Source organism: Cetorhinus maximus, chromosome 26 (assembly GCF_964194155.1).
Source record: "Cetorhinus maximus chromosome 26, sCetMax3.hap1.1, whole genome shotgun sequence".
NCBI classification, from domain to species: domain Eukaryota; kingdom Metazoa; phylum Chordata; class Chondrichthyes; order Lamniformes; family Cetorhinidae; genus Cetorhinus; species Cetorhinus maximus.
In genome coordinates, this window is record NC_135904.1 from 34,376,961 (window position 1) to 34,402,098 (window position 25,138).

A 25,138-nucleotide genomic window follows, 5' to 3' on the forward strand; every position below is an offset into this window, starting at 1 on the left:
GATAACTATATTTAGTTGTGAACTTACCCTGCTGAAAGACTGCGAAGCTACACTGAGACGTCCTTAATTCAACTGGTGAAGCCTAGTTGAGCACCTAGGTGTCAATGCTAGAAGAGATTCAGATGGTAAATCAACAACCAAAACTATTAACAATTCATAACTACCAAATAAAAGCCCACTTTGATGGCTTGATTTTGTTTCTTCACTGAAGATGAAGGGACAAGACCTCCAGTATACAACATCAAGCAAGGTTGAAAACAGTGGAAAAAAGTGGTAAAGTTAATCAAATAGAAATCAAATCAAGCTGCATCAATTGGCTCAGTGATAATTCTCTTACCAATATGTAAGCAGCTGAGGAGCAAGGCTCATCATGGACTTCACATAATTTAGACTGACACTTCAGTGCAGAACAGAAGGAACGTTATATTGTTGAAGCTGCTGTATTTCGGAGGAGATGGTAAACCAAGGCTCCATCTACCTGCTCTGCTGAATGTGAAAGGTCTCAAGGCTATATTTGAAGGAGAGCAAAGAATTCTTTTGGCGTCTGCGTCAACAATCCTCCCTTAAGGAACACTACCAAAACAGGCAATCTGGCCAGTCATCTCATTTGCTACTTGTGGAGCCTTGCTGTGCAAATACGGATTGCTGCATTTGCCAACTAATAGTGACTATAATCCAAAAATTAATAGAATATCAATTAAAATCCAGGCCTGGACATAACAGATGTTTACGGCTAAAACACCATTTCCTTTTGTAGCAAAAGTACAGGCTTAAGATGCTGAAAATGTCTGGTCAAGAAAAGAGAATCTGGATCAGTCACCTACAGAAGTTAATGCTAGACAATAGTGAAAAGATTGTAAAGAACTTAAAACATTTATCACTTATAATGTAACTTTAAAACAGGTATATGTACAGGAGCTTCCAAGCCTTTTCAGTGTTTCAACCGCTCAACAGCATATATACATAGTGACTGCTCAATCACCAGCTAAATTTAATACCACTGAACAGAAAAAAGCTCAGTTAGCTGCTGAGATGCTGCCATGGGTAAATGATGGATAGAAGAACAAATGTGGAATGATCCTGCTCACTTTATTCCTTGAGGATGACAGAAGTACGACAGAATAAAATATGCAAAGCTGTTAATGTGAAATTTGATCGGTACATAGGCAAGCAGAGAATTGGAAAAGACTGTAGCCCCTCTGACCAGTCCCAACAAGTATTACCCTTCAACATCAATCTAATTCCGAGATTGCAAGTAGGGGCCTCAAGTGTTTTGCAGTTCTATATAAAACCTCTATTATAGCTCATGAAATAATACTACAAAGCTGAAAACGGATCCCTTTCAGTAGGTAAGGACCCTGTGACTGTCACGAAGCCTATATGGACCTATCTTACCTAAAGAATTACTGTACTAGATTCAGAACAGTGTTCATTTCTACATGACCCACAAGATCAATACATACAAGGAACATATTTCAATCCATCAGGCTTCAACCATCCAGAAAAATAGCTGGATATATACTTAACAAGGAAAAAATTGCAGACAATGAGGAAAGAGCAGAGGGACTAATTGGATAGCTTTGTGTGTCAGATGGCAACCTTCTGTACTGTAAGATTTTATAAGGGTTTCAGTGGAAGATAAATTGAAGTAGTGGGAAAAGGTAAGGAATTTGGAAATAGGTGGTGTTGGCGATGAACAGGATTTATTATTAGAAACTCAGCTCAGGGTCAAATAGAACATCAAGATTGTCAAAAGTCAGCTTCAGCTTGAGGCAGTGGCCAGGAGGGGGAAGAGAGTAGGCAGCAAATGAAGGGAGCTTGTGCTTGGAGTTAAAGGTGATGATTCCAGTCTAAGACTTAGTTAAAGGGAGTTACAACTCACCCAAGACTGGATGATGGGCAAGAATTCCGATGGCACACATGCAGTTGAGGGGTCAAGAGCCATAGAGCTGAGTCATTGGCATACATTCTATTTTGCCCTCATCGTTATCGATGTTGCAAGAGACCACAGGTAGACAAGGAAGAGGAAGGGGAAAAAGGATGAATCCTTGGAAGACTCCAGGTATGAAATAGAGGTGGGAACACAAGTTAATTTGTTAACTTTATCTGGTTTTACTGATAGATGTGATATCTTGATAACAATGTTCCATCTCCACTAGTGTTGTCTAGTCTTAATTTAATTTCAGTTCTTTAAGTCTCCATTTTGACTGGACCCAAATCCATTATGATTATTATTACAATTTCATACAGTATAAGAAATATGTTCCTTGATGTTAAATTTTGCACCTTTTCTTTTCAGTCTTAATTAAATCTTTGTACGTTAAAGTCTGAAAATGAAAAGAAGAATTTATTATGGCTTTTTCATAGTTTGCCTGTGTACCGGAATCTGGATCAAAACAGCCATTAACAACAGAAGCCGATCCATGGATGCAAGGTTCACAGAATCTAACAATTGACCAATATAGGTGTCATCTGATATCACAGAACCTCAAGCTCAATGACTGAAAAATGACCATTTACAACAGCTATTATACACAGAATAAATTGATTGCTATAATATTAAATGGTTGCAGGGAACATATACTATACTCTCAGAAGGCTTATTAATGTTTAACAGCTGCCATTAACAACTGTTGCAAGTGCTCACATTTCCACTAAATGAGGAAACAGAAAAGAGATATGGTCTTATGCTCCAGTTTGGAAAAACAGAATATTTTCCAAAAACAGGATATTCCCTAAATACTGCCTGCAAGTAAAGGCTGCTTCACAGAGGGTGGTTCAAATAAATTGTGGTAATTTAGCCATGTTGCTTTAATATTGCCAGTACTAATTCTGAAGGTCATGCATCACAAACCGGTATTAACCAGTAATAACCTGAGTTGGGTATCAAATCAAAGCAGGCTCACAGCGCTTGAAATTATGATGTTGTTTTTTTCAATTATTTCATAACAACACCCCCATTTACAACAATGTCTCATTTTATACGGAACTGACCAATGTGATTCAAATGCAGAGAAAAAGGCCAAACTCTATTCAGGCTATCCAATAAACAGCACAACTGTCTTCAAGTTGCAGTTATAACCTCCTACCCCTTGCATATTTCCAATACAGGTACATTTGCTATATTCGGATTTGCAGCCGCATGGAATTTCCTTACAAACCTTCACGTGCTCCATCCAGTGCTCAAAATCACCTTTGAAATGGAGCAGTCTAACGAGCTCCCTTTCCTTGACATAGTAGCTGAAAAATCCACCAATAGGTTCTCCACTACTGTAAGCCTACCTTCAGTGTTCAAGTTGGGATACCAAAAGCTCTGCACACTTCGATCGGCCTTATCGGCAATCTTGTAACTAGGGCCTGAGCCATTTGCACACTGTGCAAGCCTGACACCGAAATAGGGAGCATCAAAGCCATTCTGTTGCATAAAGGCCACCCAATCAGATCATTGTTCGCTGTATATCACGCACTCGCGATGCGTCCAAGGCTGCCATTTTCAGACCTGAAAAGTGCACCATCTACCTCAAATTACTCTGGGAGGGTAAGGTATCTCAAAAATTTGAGCAACAGGTGCAGTTTCACACCATTACTATGCAATAGCAACATGAATGGTATTTTCCACTAACAGGATGCTGCCATCAAGCCAAAAAGGTGTTCTGCCTACTGCATAAATAAGTAATGTGGCATATGAATTTCAGGGCTGGTGCAATGCCAGGTGCGCAGGCTGTATGTCCCAACAACTGGTAGATCGTATCAAACAGCCCGTCCCTTCGTCTGTTCACAATAAGCAGAATCGTTGGGTTCAGTAGATTGTTATGGGCTGTCTATAGTAATCATTCTGCAATATTAAGAAAATCAAGGGCTGATTTTTCTGCTTGACTGGGGGGTGGGGTGGGGGAGCGGAACAGAAGCAAGCCTGATCACCACCTGCGATCGGGTCTGCGCCGCCATTTTACGCGGACGGGCCAATTAAGGCCCGCCCAGCACAATGCGTGACTCCCGAGGATAGTGGGAGTGGGCGGGCGGCGGCAGGAATGCATTGTCCGCCGGGTCCAATGGCGAGCCGGCAGCCTGTTTATCTGAAGCGCTGGCAGCCTTTGCAAGGCTGCTCACAATGGCAGGTGGAAGGGCTCACCAGAAGGCAGCGGAACAGACCAGGCCGGAGGTCCAGTGTGCCCCTTGTTTCTCAGATGACTGCCTTGCTGCCCTCCTCGAGGTGGCAGCAGCATGGTGGGAGGTGCTGGTTCCCCAGGATGGGAGGAGGCGGCCCCCCCACGTGGCGAAACGTGCCTGGGAGGAGGTGGCGGAGGTGATGAGTTCCTGCAACGTGGTGCGGTGCACTTGGGTCCAGTGTCGCAAGCGCTTCAACGACTTGTTGCTCCCTGGCAGGGTGAGTACCATGTTGGGGTTGGGCATTTAACCCAGCAGGTCAGCTTATCCCCCTACCACCCCACCCTCCCAAGTCTGAGTGTAGTGACTGCGTTGAATCATTGATGGTATTTGTCCTTTGCTGGGTGGGCCAGCAGGTACTGCCCATGCTGAGGTCAGCCTGAGAGGGTGATGAGATGTGTTTTGACCCCACAGCATGTGTTACGCTGAGTCCCACAAGACTGGTTTGGGGGCAGCCTGGAGGAGATGCACCTAGGCGCTGTTTGAACTCCAGGACATGTCCAAGTCAGGGTGATGAGATGCTGGGAGGGGAGCTTCAAGGTGGCGTTGGCAACGAACCATCTGCTGCGCTCTGTGATCCACGTGCTTGCGCCTCCTTGCTATGGGAGGATATACCGCGTGGTTCCTAATGTGATGTAGGCAGCCTGTGTCCAGGGGGGTGGCGGGGGCTCTGGAGCAGGCTGAGAATCTTTGTGCGAGTGTTCGGCAGCAGCAAGGTGGAGACGGCTATGGAGCCCTGTTATGTTCCACTCTGGTTGGGGTGGGCCGTGCGTGAAGAGAATCCATGTGCAATTTTCACTAATCAATGCTCGTGTCTCATTTTCAGGAGAACAATACTCAATGCGGCAGAGCGGGCGAGGACTGGCGGCGGCCAGGCACAGATCGCCATTCTTAGCCGCTTTGAGCAGGAGGCCCTGGATCTGGAGAGGTGCCATGCACCAAGGTCCACTGGTATCGGTGAGGCTGGGGTGCCACAGCCAGGTATTTATGCCCAACATAAATGAGGTCAGCATTGTTCTCCCAACAACCATAACACTGCTGAATGTTAATTGATTTAATTTTGCAACAAGGCTTGACCACTGGTTATGGAAGGATGAGTGCATAATGATCCGCGGGACAGGGATACACTGACATTGTCTCCACGATAACTGATCCACTGTCCTTGTTCTTCCTTTCAGCATCAGCGGAGCAGGACCAGGAGGAGGAACAGCAGAGGCCCCTCTCACACCTGAGGGGCCTGAAGTCTCACCAGCATCACACCACTTCTGCTTGGCAAGCGCCAGCGCAGATACTAGCACCTCAGTGGGAATTCGAACATCGGCTAGTGTCCCAGGGCACAGTGGTGAGGGCACTTCACAATCGCTGGAGGAGCTGGCAGAGACAGAGTGCCCATGGTGCCAGCAGATGGAGGATTGCAGGGGACCAGGCACATGCTCAGTCGGTGGCTGATGATGTGCCTCTGGAGTCATCCGCGACGCAGCAGGTACAGGAAATGCAGCTGGGTGTGCTGGAGCATCTGGGGGAGATACATGAGGCTATGCTTGGCTTGGTCTCGGTGGAGGAGGAGTCTACGTGGACGATCACTGAAACAATAAGCCACATGTCCGAGCGCCATGCGTCCTCCATGGAGAGAGTGGCGACTCTCATGGAGAGGCTACTCCAGGAGACCCGTCAGTGCTTCCTGGAGATGCGCTCTGACCAGCAAGCCTTCAGATCGACATTGACCTCAGCTGGTCAGTGCCAGTCTGGGAGGTGGTTTGGGCATCAACTTTCCTAGTTCCCATCCATCCACGGTGAGCAGGGAGGTCCGAAGCAACCTCACATCGGCGCAGCAGCTGCCTGACATCTCCGCGGGCACCTCTCAGGGTGCTCCGGATAAGGGTGGCAGCTCCTCTGCCCCTCTCCTAGTGACCGTAGCATCTGATGAGGCTGTGATGACTGGGGAGATGCCAGTTGTGGAACTAGCAGCTCCATCCCAGGTGGGGCCAGCACTGGCTCCATAGGCCAGAAGACGACTGCCAAGGTCATCAAGGCCAACAGGATAACAGAGTCAGCAGGCTGTCTCAGATGCCAGACCGAGCAACGGGGCAGCACCAAGACGTAGCACCCGGAAACGAAAACATAAGGCACCTTAGGCACACCACAGGTTTTTCACTGGTGCTTTTGTGTTGGCCCGAGATGAGGTCCTTATGATTTGCTTTGTTTTGTAACACTATTCTTTTTCTTTGGAATAAGTTGGTTTGCTTGAGATAAATTCAGACATGCCATCATTGCTGAGGGTGCCTCTTTTCTTCTGTATGTATATGGTTTCCAAAACTGTCATGAGTACTTTGTTGGACATTCAGCTTTTTCAACAAGGCCCTTAATGATTGTTCCTAACCTGGCAGATTTTGCACTTAGGTGTTGTGTATTGAGCCTACAGCCCAGGCATGTCCTGGTAGTCCATCTGTGCTGTGCTAGCTGAAGGTTCATTGGATTAAAGCTTCCTGGGTGTCCCTGCCTCCCTAGAGTATGCCCGGGTCAGCTTCTACCCCCTCAGCATTTCCCTGTGCGTGCTCATCCTCGGACTCACTGCTGGACTCATCGTGTGCAGCTGCAGCCACTGCGTCGACGTCTTCATTGTTCACTGCATCCCCCCTTTCCAGCGCCAGATTGTGAAGAACGCAGCATGAAACCACTATCATCGAGACACGATCTGGGGGGTACTGGAGTGCGCCCCGAGTGGTCCAGGCATCGGAAGCACACCTTGAGAAGACCGATGGTTCTCTCCACCACAGCCCTTGTGGACGCGTGGCTCCTATTGTACCGCTGCTCAGCTTCTGTTCTTGGATGGTGGAGAGGCGTCATGAGCCACCTTCTGAGGGGATAGCCCTTGTCACCCAGCAGCCATCCATCAAGCCAGGCTGGAGCACTGAAGAGCCCCGGCACCTGGGAGTGTCTGAGGATGTAGGCATCGTGGGAGCTGCCTGGGTACCTTGCACAGACTTGTAAAATCAGCATCCTGTGATCACACACTATCTGCACGTTCATGGAGTGGAAGCCCTTCCTGTTGACGAAGGCACCGGGCTCACCTGCTGGCGCCTTGATGGCCACATGTGTACAGTCTACAGCACCCTGGACACGGGGGAAGCCAGCAATCGCTGTGAAGCCTCTGGCTCACTCCGTCTGGCTTGCCTGGTCCCAACGGCAGTGGATGAAGGTCAATGCGCACCTGAACAGAGCGTCTGTAAACTGCTTGACACAAACGTGGACAGCTGATTGGGTGACACCGCAAAGATCACTCACCGACCCCTGCAAGGAGCCAGAGGCATAGAAGTTGAGGGCAGTTGTGACCTTCAGAGCCACAGGCATGGGGTGTCCACCCACAGAGTTAGCGGAGATCTCAGGCCCTATCATCTGACAGGTATAATTGATTGTCTCCCTTGAGAGACGGAGCCTCCTTTGGCACTGCACCTCAGACATATTGAGGTAGCTGCTTCGCCGCCTGTATGCCCTGGCAGCAGGATAGTGGCGTCTTCTGCTGCCCCTTCCACCTTGGACTACCTCTTGGCCCTGCGCCCCTTGTGCCTGCGCCTGTCCACCCAAAGGTGGCTCCCCTGGGGGCTGAATGTGCACTCCTGGCCTCCTCCCCCTTCTAGCCCTCCTTTCCTCCTCATAGGAGCTGCCTCCAGTGGACAGTTTAGCTCCCATTCCCAAGCTAAGGGAAGGCTTCCTGAAACTTGCAGACCCAGAAAAGATTACTCACTGCAGAGTGCTGACCTGAAGGTTAAGCGTCCGAAAAAGCAGCTGGTATGCGTTTTGAAGTACTGCAGATCACACAGGCAAGTTTCAAAAACTTTCATAAATAAATACTTGACTGTGCACACTCGCAACCCCAGTGAGCCCTTTTATCCCGCCCGTGGATGAGGTTAATACAAATGTGGCCTACCCGCCTGCCTGTGCGCCGACCCAAAGACTGCACGGGTGCCGAGGCGCCTCAAGGGCCTTAAGTGGCCCGTTAATTAATGGCGGGCGCACATCGGACATTATCGCGCACCCACCCAGCGAAATATCATGATGGCGCACGGTGACGTTGGGATACTCGCTCAGTATCACCTCGCGTCATTTTACGCGTGGACGTGCGGGGCCCGACGCCACATGCCAAAGGGAAAATTCTGCCCGAAGATTGGGCTGCAAAACATGAAGGTTAGCTTCACAGAAAACCGTCACTTTGTCAATGTTGGAATATGTGTGTGCGTAAAATCATATGTAGCACACTCGGTAAATGTTATGCAGCTGGAGGGGGCCCATGCAGTAACTCATGCAGGTCATTGCAGGGGCAACAGAGTATAATATAATTTATGCTTGTTATGGTTAAAATACTTAAGCTAATAGAACTAATTATATGTTAAGCGCAATAATATATTGATGTCTGTTTGAGTTGATGCTTGCAACATTTTTTTCAAGGCTATACTTTGTTAAAAACCTTTGTGCAATAACAATGGAATAGATAGGATGGAACCTTAGCACTTGCTTGCAGAAAACAAAGGATAAGATGAATGTGAAACTGCAGAATTGAAGAAGTTGAGCTATTAACTATAATGTGAACCTTTGGAAAACAGGAAACACCTGCAAGGGTCTATGTGTTGGAGAATAGGGAGTCCATAGACTACCAATGATGTCAAATTGATCCAATCATATTGGCCAGGACAAACTATGGCCTAATATGGCACAGCAAGGGTTTCTCAATGGGGATAAAAGAGAGGGGCTACAAGACACTTTTGGCACATCTAGAAGACAGACTACAGTCAGCAGAACACAGGAACAAAAAAAAGAGGAAAAGAAGACTGTTCCCCAGAGAACTCGAAAGAACTGTCAGAGCCGAATCTCACTACATATCTAGTGCTATTGTTAAGTATTACCTTTGTATTTCTTTGTGATGCTTAATAAACTCCCTGACTTGATTAAAGAGAGCAAGTCCTTACCTTATAGGTCAGAATTGGTCAAGAATCCCAAGTGAGACAGGTTGAGGTAACCTCTGCCTCACACAGGTTATTATATCCCGGGGTCTTTCTCTCCATGATATCTTACACAGTACTGACAGTACTCAGCCAACCTGTGCTTACAAAACTCAGAACTAATGTCTAATGCTAGATGTTATTCCATGATTGCACAACGCTTGCTGAACAATCCAGAGTGTGCTAAGAATTAAACTATCACTTACGCTTGGTTGAAGCTACATATATTCATAGGCAGGGACCTGTCCTCTGCAGGCAAAAGGAACATGTCCTGCTTCACACCTTTTTAAATTAAAAAGCATGAAGGACAATAGTTCCCTGGCACATTCTCCATGGCAACAACTCAACCAGAGTCAACTTGCCAACCAATCAGCACCCTTTTCCTATGCAGCATAAATTGTTGCTCCCTTTGAAATTTGACACTCTTGCATCTGTCCTGATGAGTGCAGGATGAAAAGCTTTGACAGCATGTGTCTTTTCTGAGCAACTTTTTTCAAGTTCTGTCCTATCAATCCATTTATTATATGAACTAGCAAAAAAAAAGGGATATTTGTGGCCAATTCCAAAGAAAAATGAAATGTTATTTTGAATTTATATTATGAAAAGATGCTCATCAGAGTGTGATTATAAGGACAGAACTTTCTTGAATTCCTGTGCAAGGTAAGCTCAACACAAAGTGGAAGAGAAAAATCAGAGAGGTCACCAGAACTCACTTCATTTTGTGTATTTTCACAGATTATCATTGCTAGAAAAAAAGATATTTAAGCAAAGGTGCTCAGCATGGGCATTAAATAAATGCCATGATAAAAGCAAAATACTGCGGATGCTGAAAATCTGAAACAAAAACAGTAAGTGCTGGAAAAACTCAGCAGGTCTAGCAGCATCTGTGGAGAGAGAAACTGAGTTAACATTTCAAGTCCCTATGACCCTTCTTCAGAGGCTAAATAAATACTCTTCACTTTATATTATTTTGGAAGGAAGAACTTGTATTTATATGGCCCCCTTCACAACCTCAGGGTGGCCTGCACTGCTTTACAGCTAATGAAGGATATTTGAAGTGCAGTCACTGTTGTAATGTCACGAAACACAACAGCCAATTTTCACACAGCAAAGTCCTAAATACAGAATGAAATGACTGATCAGATCATCTGTTTTAAGTATAAATTGTGGAATAAAGGTTGGTCAAGACACAGAGCATCCCCTGCTCTTCTTTGAATAGTGCTGTGGAGTCTTTTATGTCCACTTGAAAATAGAAGGCGCTTCAATTTAACATTTCATCCAACTGTCAGCACCTCCAACAGTGCTGCACTCCCTCAGTTCTGCATTGATGTGCCAGCCTAGTCTCCGGAGAAGATCTTAAACCCATGACCTGCTGATTCAGAAGTGAGAATTTTTTCACTAAGTCAAGGAGGCCACTAGAGTACTGCAGAAATAGCTGACTCTGTGTTGAACAACACATCTTTCTGGAAAGGGCTGCACTTAAAGAAAGCTCCCATTCCTAAGCATGGTGGGATTTAAACTCAAACTATTAGAAGGTGCAACTGAATATATTCTACTAAGCAAAAATGAAAACCAGAATAAAGTTAGTTTGAAATATTAATATTTTCAGAAATTGAACTGGTGAATTCATGTCTGTTTCTAAGTGAAAGCACTTCATAAAATACACCACACAAAGCAAATTTCTAAAATAAGCTGGATGTCCAACATAACTTGCTAAAGATCATGGTACACCAAATTCTTTATGGCCTATGAATCTCATGGTCAGAGGCCTGCACAGAGACCCCATTAGGTCCAATTTACATCCCAATCATACCTGCAACCCTAATGAGATGTGAATTCTAAGGAAATGTTACAGGAAGATCCCAGGGCCCATTTCCTCCTGATCTGGGCTCATTACATGGCCCAAAGCCATTGATATCTACTTCTTCATTGAGCCACAGTCTGAGCATGGCAAAGGGAAAGTGGAGGTGAGGACAAACATAGGTGGAGGAGAAACAGAGAGGGTGAATTGAAGATAAGAGCTCGACACCATTCCCGAGGGGCATTGCTGGCTCTGTTGGAAGCTGAAATCACAACATTTTGTGCAACTATCCATTCAAACTTGCTAATTGATTCAGTTTGGGTTTACCTGTTTTCATATTGCTCCTTTTTCCATGTCAGGAGCAGTGAATCTATCAGACAAATTGGAAAAGCTTCGAGACCCATTTCAACTGGTATTATATCTGGCTAATTAAACAGCATCATCACCCAGCAAATATGTAAAAACAAGCAGGTATGCAAAACTTACTTCTGCAATGTTCATAGGCACATTTCCAAAACTGTGACCAGCAGTACACCTGCTGCTGCCTCCCTGATGCTTCCAGACCTCTCAGGCCTCCTATCTAATGGTCCTCTACCACTGACTCATTCCCCTTCCAACCATCCCCCCACACACACATATCCAGACTTTCCCTCCTTGGTCCTGAAGCAAAGCCAAAGAGGCATTCTGGTGATTTGTGAACACAGAATTCCTAAGAAACTCATTTTCTTTTTTTTTTGCTGTGATAAAAATGCTTTTGTATGATGAATTATGTTTCTTCTTGATAGTCACAGCATACACTGAGTTAATAAATGGTTACTGGAAATTTCTGCAAGCTGCAAAGTATATACATTAGACTTGTACTCTGAAGGCACTGATATGCAGATGTTTAACTGCTTGATGTGCTCACTTTCAGCAAATTAATTCAACTGGATTGCTGCTGTGGCTAAAGAAAGATGTTTGGAAGATGTTTTACATTAGGCCTGTTTGTAACAGAACAAAGGGTCAAAACACTCAATTGAAACACCTCATAATGGCACATATCTGTATTTATGTGGTAAAATGCTATTTTGAATCCTATGAATATCTGATCATGTAATCTATTCACGACATAATTTGGTCTGAAATACATCTGAAAGAATTTAAAGCAATATCCAAGGGAAGGTAAGGACGCAGTTAACGTATCATTATAAAGACAGAAGAGATCAGGACCAAGTGAGTAAGTTCACTGTACCATACAACACGTAGGAAGTAAAAGAACTGTGCTTCAAGGGTCAATTTTAAATTGGGGCTAATACAGAAGAGGCACCTATTTAAAAAAATGCAGAAGCAATTAAGTTAACTTGCACTTAAATAGTATCTTTAATGTAGTAAAACATCCCAAGGTGCTTTGCAGGATCAAAATCAGATTTAAAAAACCTGAGTAAGAAGAGAGCAAAGTCAAAGAGGCAGGTTTTAAAGGGTGGCTTAAAGGAAGAGAGAGATGAAGAGCTTTAGGGAGGGAATTCCAAAGCTTAGGGCCAAGGAGAGGCTTAGGGCAGGAGAGGTGGTGGCGTAGTATTGGACTGGTATTCCAGAGACCCAGAGTAATGCACCGGGGACCCAGGTTCGAATCCCACCACGGCAGATCATGGAATTTGAATTCAATAAAAATCTGGAATTAAAAGTCTAACGATGACCATAAACCATTGTTTTTTGTTGTAAAAGCCCGTCTGGTTCACTAATGTCCTTTGGGGAAGAAAATCTGCTGTCCTTGACTGGTCTGGCCTACGTGTGACTCCAGACCCACAGCAATGTGGGGTTGACTCTTACATGTCCTCTAAACAAGAGCAATTAGGGATGGGCAATAAATGCTGGCCTAGCCAGTGACACCCACAACCCATGAACGAATAAAAAAAAGGCAGCTGAAGGCACAACTCCCAATACTGAGAACTGGAAGAATGAAGAGTGCTTGGAGGTTGAAGGGGGCCTACACAGATTGGGAGGGGGTGAGGTCATGGAGAGACTTCAACAGAAGAATGAGAATTTAAAAAAATGCGAGCCAGTCTAAGTCAGCGAGCACTGGACAATGGGTGAACACAATTTGGTGCAATTAGGATCTGGGCAGCAAAGGTTTGGATAAGTTAAAGTTTATTGAAGGTGCAAAGATGGGAGGCTGCCCAGGAGAGCACCAGAAAAGGTAACAAAAGCATGGTTTAGGGTTTCAGTAACTACAGTAAATATACTGTTAGTGCCAAGTACTGTCCATTTACTTGTATCCTACCAGGAGCTGAGGTCTAAAAGAAGGCATGTTTTCCACCTACTGGCAATCACATGGCAGCTTATGATTCGTTCCAATAAACCAGAGCACTGTGACCAGAGTTCTCTATTCATTGTGTCTGGCTACATATACCTAGACATTAAGCAGGTAATAGCACACTGGTTTGTAGGGAAGCAAGAGCTGGTTTCAAGCATGGCAGTGACATTAAATACAACAATAATATCTATTGTAAAAAAAAAAATTTCAACTGTAAAAACTTACCATATGACTGCTATTCTAATCAACACTATGTTACAAGAATGCCATATAAGGAAACCAGCAATTTTGCAGTCTTCCCAAATGTGACAGGTTTAACACTGCATCTTCCCTTAAAAAAACTCACTAACATTCTTTATAAAAAGAAAACTTTCAAGTTGCAAATTTTATTTCAGCTTGCAACAGTAAACTAAACAACACTACCCAAATTCAAAAATAACACCAAGTTGTATTTACATAGCGCCTTTAACATATTAAATATCCCACAGCAATTCACAGAAGCGTGTCAAACAAATCTTGACATCCAGTCATATTAGAACAGATGACCAAAGAACATCTTAAAAGAGGAAAGTGAGGCATTTAGGAAGGGAATTCTGCCTCAGCAGTTGAAGGCAAGACCAGCAGTGGTGACGCAATTAAAGTTGGGGGTTTTCAAGAGGCCAAAATTTGAGGAGCACAGATTTTTTTTAAAATTCTTTCACGAGGTGTAGGCATCATTGGCAAGGCCAGCATTTGTGCCTCGAACTGATCGGCTTGCTCGGCCATTTCAGAGGGCAGTTAAGAGTCAACCACATTGCTTTCAATCTGGAATCACACGGAGGCCAGACCAGGTAAGAATAGCAGATTTCCTTCCCTAAAAGGGCATTAGTAAACCAGATGGGTTTCGTAGTTACCATTACTGAGACTAGCTTTCAATCCCAGATTATTAATGGAATTTAAATCTTACCAGCTGCCATGGTGGGATTTGAACCTGTGTCTCCAGAACATTAGCCTAGGCCTCTGAATTACTAGTCCAGCGACACTACCAGTACTCCACCATCTCTTGGAGGGTTGTGGAGCTGGAGGAGATTACAGAGGTAGGGAGGGGAGAGACCATGGAGAAATTAAAAACAATACTGAGCAGTTTAAAATCAAGGCATTGTTTAACTGGAAGCCAACGTGGGTCAGTGAGAACAAGGGTAATGGCCAGATGAGTCTTGGTACAAATTAGGACATGGGCAACTGAGCTTTGGACAACCTTGGGTTTAAGAAAGGTAGAACATAGGAAACCAGTCAGAAGTTCATCAGGATAGTCAAATCTAGAGATAACAAAGGCATGGATGAGGATTTCAACAGCAGATAGACAGAGGCAGGAACTGAATCAGGCACTGTTATGGAGGTGGAATAGATTATCTGAATGATGATGGTCTAAGCTCATCAAGGTCGAATTGGGAAGAGTCTACTTCAAATTCAGACAGTAGCCAGGGAGATGGATGGATAGATTTGGCGACTGGAGAACAGAGTTTATCGCCATGACTGAAGACAATGGCTTGGTCTTTGTAATAGTTAGTTACTATATTTTTTTCTCATTCAGTGCTGGATGCCAGACAAGTAATCTGACAATTTAGAGACAGTGGAGGAGTTTAGAAAAGTAGTGGTAAGGTAGAACTGGGTGTCATCCGTGTGCGTGTGGAAATTATTGCTGTGTTTTGATGTTGAGGGGCAGCGTGCAAATGAGAAATAGGAAGAGGAAAGGCCAAGGATAGATCCTTGTGGATCACCAGAGTTAACTACATTGTTGGCAAGAGAAGTCACTGAAGTGATTTTCTGGCTACAGCTAGATAGATAAGAATGGAACCAACATTATCTATATTTTTTTTAAACTAGGATGAATCATTCCTCCTCGGCCTCTCAGCAGTTTGACACATTGCAGCCTCTTCCTCACTCAACACCTCTCCTCTGGTGACCAGGTCCATGGGACTGTCCTTATTTGGTTCAGCACTTACCCATCTGATTGTAATCAAAGTGTCTAGGTCAATCTGTTCTCTGCACTTCCTCACACCATCACCTCTGAAGGCCTGAACGATCCACCCTGGTTCTCTACTCTTCCTCATTTAAAGACATGGTGACATCATTCGTAGACATGGGTAAGCACCAGGCCTCTCGACTCCTTCACTTGTTTCGTATCGTCAAATTTCCAGTCTGACATCCAATCTTGGATGAATCTCAACTTCCTTCACCCCTGTACTGAGACAAAGCCATTGCTTTTGGGCCCACCACAAGTTGCATTTGGCTGGTCACTGTATCAGGCTGAACCAGACTGTTCACAAACTTGGCCCTTTGTCCTGACCCCAAGCTGAATTTACAACCCTATATCCTCTTCATCGCAAACACTGCCTAATCTTCCTCTTAAGTATTGCCTACATCCACCCATCTGTCACTGGCACCCTACTCGGCACCAACACTCGACTGGCCATCATCTCTGCTCTCATAGGTTCCTTCCTTCCCACACCACCTGATATACCTCACTATTTTTAATACAATGTTCCTTTCTCTAAATGTCTCAGAAAAAAAACATGCAATTAGTATCTCTTAATCTTTCTCAAGAGTGTGATTCAACCTCCTTGTTAAAAGTGCCAATTAATCTAAAATTAGCAACTATCTCCAGCAGTCTGGGGGGGGGGGGGGGGGGGGGGATGTATTTTCTAATGTCAGATTGCTAACATTCAAAGTAAGATTAATAAGGCTACTCCGATAAATGTTTCCTCCTTTCTTCAAGGAGAAAATTGTGTTGTTTGAGAGGGAACTGGCGCAATGGGTCAGAGTATGGCCCTTTCATCAGAGACCTAGATTTGAATGCAATCCTGACAAATAGGATAAATGGAATGCAACAGGTTTAAGTACCCAAGTGAAGACAGTTTGGGCAAGCCCCATCCACAGATTAGAACATATTCAGACCACTGACATTAATTAGCCAAGGCTTCTTAGACAGCACCTTCCAAACCCAAGATCACTACAATCTAGAAGGACAAGGGCAGCAGAGAGATGGGAACACCACCACCTGAAAGTTCCCCTCAAGTCACTCACCATCCTGACTTGGAAATATATCACCATTCCTTCACTGTCACTGGAACTCCCTTCCTAACAGCACTGTGGGTGAACCTACACCATGAACTGCAGCGGTTCAAGGCAGCTCACCACCACCTTCTCACAGGCAATTAGGGATGGGTGATAAATGCTGGCCCAGCCAGCAAAGCCCACATCCCATGAATGAAAAAAAAACTAAATAATCAGTCTCACTCAAGAGAAAAACAATATGGATGGCAAATGTGATCACTGGAGGTGGTGGGGGGGGGGGGGGGGGTGTGTGTGTGTGTGTGTGTGTGGAATCATACTTGTGAAATTTCGATAGGGTCTTACCTGTTCCTGCTACACCAGACCTGAAAGCACTTGCTCCTACCACAGTAGCCCTGGTGAGAAAAATCTTATTCTCTGGATGCCTCAAAGCACTTTACAGCTGATAAGTTACTTCTGAAGTACAATCACAGTTGTTAGGTAGGCATCCAATTTGCTCATGGCTAGACCACCAAAGTACAAATGAGATAAACAACCAGCTTTTTGTGGTGATGTTGGTTTAGTGAGAATTTCCTGCTCTTCTCAAATGGTACTGGAGAATCTTGACTGCCCAACTGAACAGGAAGACAAGGCTTCTGTTCAATCTCACTGAAAGATGGTATCAGCGACAATGCAACACATCCTCAGACCTGTGCCAGCATTATATGCCCAAGGCATGAAGCGAGGACTAAACCCATAAAATCTAATTCAGATATGAATGTTACCAGGTGAGCTTGGCTCCATTTTCTCATATCGATGTCCATCACGTAACGTGCAAAAACTTTTTAAGAACTGACTTTACCAAAGAAGGCTATCTACACACTTTAGGAACTCCATAACTAAGTGTCATAAAGCATGACTTACCTGGGACTAAGTTTTGTTTTTATACAGATTAATAAAATGTCTGTACTTTGAATATGATGCTGCAAAGTCTCATAAAATATGATTTGCAGCAGTGAACATAATTTTATTTTTCTCCAATTAAAGATCTTGTTAGTTTTATGAAACAAGTTTGTCAATTGAGTCAAGGTTTTAGTGACGGTGAAATAATTTACATATCAATAAATCATTGTATTCCAAGCATCTACCATGTACATTTGTTTCGTTGGTTTTAGAATTTTCCCAAGTAGTAAACTTAACTTGCATATATACTTCTCAATATTTATCTTGACCTCTCAGTCTCAATTTCTGGTGATAGACTGTCCACCAATATTCATTACAAGTCTACTGACTCCCACAACTACCTCGACTACAGCTCCTCACACCCCGCTTCCTGTAAGGGTTCCATCCCATTGTCTCAGTTCCTTCGCCTCCGTCGCATCTATTCTGATGATGTCACTTGCCAAAACAGTTCCTCTGACATGTCTTCCTTCACCAAGGTTTTCCAAACACGGTGGTTGACAGGGCCCTCAACCGTGTCCAGCCCCATCTCCCGTGCATCCACCCTCACACCTTCCTCTCCCTCCCAGAACCATGATAGGGTCCCCCTTGTCCTCACTTATCATCCCACCAGCCTCCGCCTTCAAAGGATCATCCTCTGCCATTTCCGCCAACTCCAGCAAGATGCCACCACCAAACACATCTTCCCTTCAACCCCCCAGCGGCTTTCCGCAGGGATCATTCCCTCCAGGACACCCTGGTCCACTCCTCCATCACCCCCTACATCTCAACCCCCTCCCACGGCATCTTCCCACGCAACCACAGAAGGTGCAACACCTGCCCCTTTACTTGCCCCCTCCTCACTGTCCAGGGGCCCAAACACTCCTTTCATGTGAAGTAGCACTTCACTTGCACTTCCCTCAATTTAGTCTACTGCATTCGCTGCTCCCAATGTGGTCTCCTCTACACTGGAGAGACCAAACACAGACTGGATGACCACAGACTGGAACACCTTCGGTCTGTCCGCAAACATGACCCAGACCTCCTTGTCGCTTGCCATTTCATCACACCACCCTGCTCTCATGCCCACATGTCCGTCCTTGGCCTGCTGCAACGTTCCAGTGAAGCTCAACGCAAACTGGAGGAACAGCACCTCATCTTCCGACTAGGCACTTTACAGCCTTCCGGACTTAATATTGAGTTCAACAATTTCAGATCATGAACTCTCTCCTCCATCCGCCACCCCCTTTTTCCAATAATTTATAATTTTTAAAAAAACATTTTTCTTTTCCCACCTATTTTTAAATTTATTTCGAACTATTGTTTTATCTCCACCTTTTAGCCCATTTCGATCCCTTCCCCCCACCCTACCCCCACTAGGGCCATCTGCCACTAGCTTGCCCTGCTTGCTACCCTTAATGTCCCCATTAGCACATTCCTTAGATAATATCACCACCGTCAACAACCCTTTGTCCTTTTGTCTATGACATCTTTGGCAATCTTTCTTTGCTTCCACCTATCACTGGCCCTCTATCCAGCTCTACCTGTCCTACCCCCTCTACCAGCTTACATTTCACCTCATTTCTCTATTTCCTTAGTTCTGATGAAGTGTCATATGGACTCGAAACATCGACTATATTCCTCTCCGCAGATGCTGTCAGACCTGCTGAGTTTTTTCAGGTATTTTTGTTATATATACTTGTTGGCAAGCCTTGAAACAATGCAAATGAAATGTAGCATACAATATTTTTTAATTTAAAATATTAGCTCCTGCACAGTAGGGATATTGGAGCTGCAGAAGTTTATTCTGTTCATTAGAAGTGTGTGGAGAAAGCATACTGAATGAAGTTGTAACCCATCTCTGGTATTATCTTTGTCACACTTCTTATGAGCATTCTTCGCAGATCATTGCTTCTGCCCAACCATTCCCTCAGTCTTTGCACTTCTATTTTTAATCCGCTTCTGGCAGGCAGCAAACTGAAGGCAAGGTACGGAGATGGTCTTATAAATGATGTGAGAACTGGTATACATCATGAGTGACCTTTCTGATGTCATGGGACCATATCACAAATCTCAAAGAGGAGGCTGGCCCTCAGGCAAGCGCTTCCCACAGGAACATGCTGGCTCATTCCAGCAATTGCAGAGGGTACTCCCTTAATTGAAACTGAAAGACTTTACTGGGAGTAGGCCATTGTTCTCTTTCTAGCTCTGCAAGCAAGGGTTTGAGAACTATTGCCAGCCTGTTTTTAGCTTTAAACTGAACAATGAAATGTCCATATCCTATATTGAGCATCAAAACTTTGGCAATCTGCACAAGTGAATGTATTTCCTCTGCTTTTAAAGGTATTTCAGGTTCCCAAATTTTGAGACATATTTGGTGTCATCAGTTGAGATCAGCCAAATAAAACAAACCATTTTAAAATAGGAGTTTGAATTTTCACCTATGACTTCAAATGGAATATAACTAATCAAATCCTGCACAATATGAACATGAATGAGAACAAAGCCTAGATGCTACAAAATTTTAAAATCTAGATCCCAATATAAGTTGACAGGTAAAAGGATGTTTGCAAGTTGATTTGAGTAATATACAAAGGTAGCGTAATGTCACTAACACATCATGACATCCAATCACAAGTTATACCTGTACGCTATTTATACAATGCAAGCTGTGAAAATGTTCCAGCTCCATATTATATCTATTTATAAGATTTTTTAAATTGGACATTTTCTACTGAAAATTACATATGTTTGGAAACCCAGTATTGCTGTAGGAGGTTATAATTTCGGTCTCCCTTAAGTTAACACATCATCATATTTTATCTATGAAAAAAAACCACCATATCTCATGCTAACCCTAATCAAAAGGGTGACCAGTTTTGGAGAAATATAGCTAGAAGTTGAGAATCAGCCCTTTAGTGGTGGAATAGGAAGTGTAACCTCAGCACTGTAGGTGCATGTTAAAGTGGACTGGAAACAACTACTTGAAGGTGAATCAGGGCCAGATCAGTGGAAGACATTCAAGGAAGAGATAATGAAGGCCCAGAGCAAGTATGTTCCCTTAAGGAAAAAAAGGGTGGCACTAACAAATTCAGAGCCCTCGGATGTGAAAGGCTTAAAGGGGAGGATGAAGGAAGAAAGGGAAGCTTACGTCAGATACCTGGGACAAGAACAAAAATACCTGGAAAAATTCAGCAGGTCTGGCAGCATCTGCGGAGAGGAACACAGTTAACGTTTCGAGTCCGAATGACCCTTCAACAGGGTCATAAGCTGGTTATATTTCACCTCTCTTCTATTTTTACTTAGTTCTGTTGAAGGGTCATTGAGTTTTTCCCAGGTATTTTTGTTTTTGTTTTGGATTTCCAGCGTCTGCAGTTTTTTGCTTTTATGTCAGATACCTGGGGCTCAATACTGCAGAAAGCCTAGAGGAGCATAAAAAGTGTAGGGGTGAAATTAAAAATTAAAAGAGGAAAGCAACGAGAGGACATGAAAAAATATTAGCAAGTAAAATCAAAGAAAACCCAAAGATATTTTAAAATTTCATGGGCAATGTAAATAATTAAAGAAAGGAGAGGGTCTATTAGGGCCCACAAGAGTCACTAGTTTGTGGAGGATGTTTGTATGATTCTGTTTTCACAAAAGAAGGGGACACTACAGACATCACAGTCAGGGAGGAGGTATGTGAAATATCAGATGACATTAACATAGTCATAGTGAAAGAAGAGGTATTAACGGTTTAACATCTCTGAAAGCAGATAAATCCCAGACCCTGGATGAAATGTATCCCAGACTTTTAAGGGAATAAGAGAAGGAATAGCAGAGGCTCTATTATCTTCCAATGCTCTCAGGCTACAAGTGTGATGCCAGAGGACTGGAGGACAGTTAATGTTGTAGCAGTATTTAAAAAGGTAGAAAGGGTTAGACCGAGTAATTACAGGCCAGTCAGCCTAACCCACTGTGGTGAAAAAATTATTGGAAAAAGTACTGAGGGATAAATTTTCATTTCGCTAATCACAGGTTAATCATGACAGTCAGCACAGGTTTGTTACGCGAAGGTCATAATTGACTAACTATTGACATTTTTGACGAGGTAACAAGGAGGGTTGGTGTGGGTAGTGCATTTGATGTACTCTAAATGGATTTTAGCAAGGCCTTCAATATGGTCCAACGAGGCAGACAGGTCAGAAAATTAAAAGCCCATGAAATCCAAGACAAAATGGCAAGTTAGATCCAAAATTGACTGAGAGGGAGGAAGCAAAGGGCAATGGTCGATGGGTATTTTGTACTTGGAAGACTGTTTCCACTGGGTTCCGTAGGACTCAGCACTAGGTCCCTTGCTCATTTATGGTATACATCCAAGATTTGGACATGAATGTAGAGGGTGTGATTATGACGTTTGCAGATAATACAAAAATTGGCTATGTGGTTGATAACGAAGAAGAAATCTGTAGACTGCAGGAAGATATGAATGGACTGGTCAGGTGGACAAAACAGTGGCAAATGGAGTTCAATCTGGAGAAGTGTGAGGTAATGCATTTGGGGAAGGTTAACAAGGCAAGGCAATTTATTATTACACAATAAATGGTAGGATACTGAGAAGTGCAGAGGGATCTTGGAGTGCATGTCCACAGATTCCTCAAGGTGGCAGGAAAGCAGGTTAAGTGGTAGAGAAGGCGGATGGGATAAGCCAAGGCATCGAATATTACAGCAAAGGGATTACGTTGGAACTTCCTAAAACTCTCAGCCCCAGCAGGAGTACTCTGTGCAATTCTGATCACTGCACTACAGAAAAGATGAGATTGCACAAGAGAGGGTACGGAAGTGATTTACGAGGATGTTGCCTGGACTGGAGAATTTTAGTTATGAGGAAAGATTGGGCAGGATAGGGTTGTTGTCTTTGGAACAGAGGAGGCTGATGGGAGACCTTATTGAAGTGTGTAAAATTATGAAGTGCCCACACACAGGGTGGTGTGGGATCTGGAACTCTGCTAGTGAGGATAGTAAAGGCAGAAACCCTCATAATATTTAAAAAGTACTTGGGTATGAACCATGAAGTGCCATAACTAAGAAGGCTACAGATCAAGAGCTGGAAAGTGGAATTAGGCTGGATGGCTACTTGGCCACTGATGGACCGAATAGCCTCATTCCGTGCTGCAAGATTCAATGATTCTATGCAAAAAACTGCTTTGTTCTGTCATGGAATGTCTGAGAGGTAATTCTAATTATGACTCTTCACCACTGCCCTGTGCACCATTCCAGTGGTGCTGGGAAGAATCCCCAATACAAAGCTTTCCACAGGGTATGACCATGTTCCATCAGAGCGTATCCAGGCAGAAGATTGTGAGGAACTAGAGAGAGTACAAGCAATCCAACTGTGTAGAGCAAATTCTTAACACAACTCAAGTGATTGTACTTCAGAAAACAAGTGATTAGGAAGGCAAATGGAATGCTGTTGTTTATTGCAAGGGGATTGGAATATAAAAGTAGGGAAGTTTGCTACCATTGTATAGGGCACTGGTGAAACCACATCTGGAGTGCCTTGTACAGTTTTGGTCTCCTTACTTGAGAAAGGATATAGCATTAGAAGTTCAAAGAAGGTTCACTCGACTGATTCCTGAGATGAAGAGGTTATCTTATGAGGAAAGGTTGGGCTTGTATCCATAAGTGTTTAGAAGAATGAGAGGTGATGTTATTTAAATAAAAGATCCTGAGGTGAATCGACAGGGTGGATGCTGAAAGGATGTTTCCCCATGTGGGAGAGACTAGAACTAAGGAACACACAAATATGAGGTCTCCCATTTAAGACGAGATGCGGAGTAGTTTTTTTCCTCTCAGAGGGTTGTTAGTTTGCGGAATTCTCTTCCCCAGAGAGTGGAGGAGACAGGGTCATTGAATTTTTCAAGGCTAAGTTAAATAGGGAGTCAAAGGGTATAGGTGGTAGACAGGAAAGTAGGTTTGAGGCCACAGTCAAATCAGCCATAATTTTATCAAATGGCGCTGCAGGCTCTATGTGCCAAATAGCCTACTCCTGCTCCTAATTTGTTTGCACATATGTATGTATATCAATCATGAGGTCACTTTTATTGCATATTGCAATTATACACCTATATCCTCAGACCATCTAAACCACTTCATAATCAACGAATTGTTAAAGCAAGGGCTTAATTTATGTTGGCAAACACAGCAGCCAGTTTCCATGCAGCAAGGTCCCACAACAACAAACAAAATGAATGACCAGCTAATCTGTTCTTGGTGGGGTTTGAGGGAAGAATGCTGAGCAGAACTCACTATTCTCCTTGGAATAAGGCTGCAAGATCTTTTGCGTTCCAGCAGAACAAACTTGTGTCTCACTCAAAAGATGGAGCTTCTGACAAGGCAGCACTCCCACTCTACTGCATATACAAGTGTCCACCTGGATGGAGCAGGATTTGAACCTGCAACCCTCTGATTCAAGGTGAGAAGGCTAGGAAACCGTTTTCTGGCTATGTAGCACAGGAAGTGCTAAATGAAAAACAAAAGTCCATGTAGATTGCCTTCTACCATCCTGGTAGTTGCATTATAGAACCATATTGGAGCTCTCGATTAATCATGATGATCAATCTCTTATCAATTATTCCAGAACAGACCCAGACAGGAGGTGAGAAAACTCCAGTGGTGAAAAGCTTTGGGAACCATTTAGTCCAAAGTCACCTTTTCCCTTTCTAAATTTACACTTCGCCACATGTTATGTCTGAAGTTACACATAGACTGTAACTCAATGTTCTTTCCTGAAAGAAAGCCTTTGAATAAATCAATATTAGCTAACAGGATGCTTGTCCCTTTAGCCCCAAACAGTGGGCAAGCAACAATTTGACACCCGTTCAGAAATGCAGTCCTTTGAGGGCCAAACAGTAATGTTTCACTGTTAATCAATGGAGGCTGGAGCTCTGGCTGACCCCCACCACCCCTCCTGCTGTACTGACCTTGTCCTCAGAGCTGTCCACGCCGCGTCAATGTCCGAGTAAAGGTTTCTCTCGGACGGTTTCCCGCTACTGGCCCCGTAACCTGAGTAATCATAGGAGAAGATGTTGCACTTGATGCGGTTGCCCAGGCCGATGTAGAAGCTGCACATCTGGCCCAGGTCCACGGCGTTACCGTGTGAGAAGAGCAGGGTGTAGCGGCACTCGGGCACGCAGCGGGCGAACATGCAGGCCAGGCGGCTGCCGCGGCCGCTGCGGACGAAGAAAACCTCCAGCAGCTCGAGCTCCCGCTCCGAGAACTGCCAGTCGGCCCGCTCCGACAGGTGCAGGCTGCACAGGCTGCTCGACTCGTCCGTCAGCACCGTGTAGGTGGGCGCGGGCGGCAGGAAGGCCAGCTTGGCCGCGATCCGGCTAGGGCAAGGCGGGCAGCAGAAGAGCCAGCACAGCTCGCCGAGCGAGAAGCCATTCATCCTGGGGGGAGGGGAGGGCGGCCCGGCTGCCTGCTCCCCGGCGGCGGCGGCGGTGGTCGGCATGGGCACGGTTACCAGGGAGCCCGCGCGCGCGGGGCCGAGGGGCGGGGCCCCGTCGGAGGGAGGGCCCCGGGCGGAATGGGCGGGGTCCAGGAGGGGGGCGGGGCGGGGGCTGGGGACAGGGACAGTGGTGGGGCCCGGTTGGAGGGGGCGGGGCCCGGCGGAAAGTGCGGGATCCGCCACGAGTTGGTGGGGCCCGGGAGAGGACCGGGCCCTTGAAAGGCGGGGCCTGGGAGCAGTGGGCGGGGCCCTGCTGCAGGGGGGCGGGGCCTGAGAGCAGGGGGCGGGGCTGAGGTGGACAGTGGTGGGGCCCTGGGTGAGGGGGCGGGGCTGAGGAAGATTGGTGCGACCCTGGAGGGCAGCCGGGGCCCTGGTGGCGGACTGACGAAGAAATAGGCAGGTCCCGGGTTAAGATGAGG

The 25,138-nt window shown here is 44.9% G+C and overlaps 1 protein-coding gene across 3 annotated transcripts in view; it reads right to left on the reverse strand.

The window, feature by feature from the left end:
- abhd17c (abhydrolase domain containing 17C, depalmitoylase) overlaps positions 1–24,757 on the reverse strand; it is a 66,808-nt gene extending 42,051 nt beyond the window's left edge. The window contains exons 1-2 of one of the 3 annotated variants that reach the window (XR_013573495.1): positions 24,193–24,757; positions 28–107 (exon numbers count right to left, since the gene is read on the reverse strand). Coding sequence is in view for 2 of the 3 variants with exons in the window: in XM_078530456.1 (XP_078386582.1) it covers positions 19,045–19,207; positions 24,193–24,722 (693 nt within the window). In the remaining variant the exon portion in view is untranslated. Of the gene's footprint in view, positions 1–27; positions 108–19,006; positions 19,208–24,192 lie in introns of those variants that run through there. The other 2 variants (XM_078530456.1, XM_078530455.1) reach the window with 2 other exon arrangements.
- Positions 24,758–25,138: the final 381 nt, after the last annotated feature.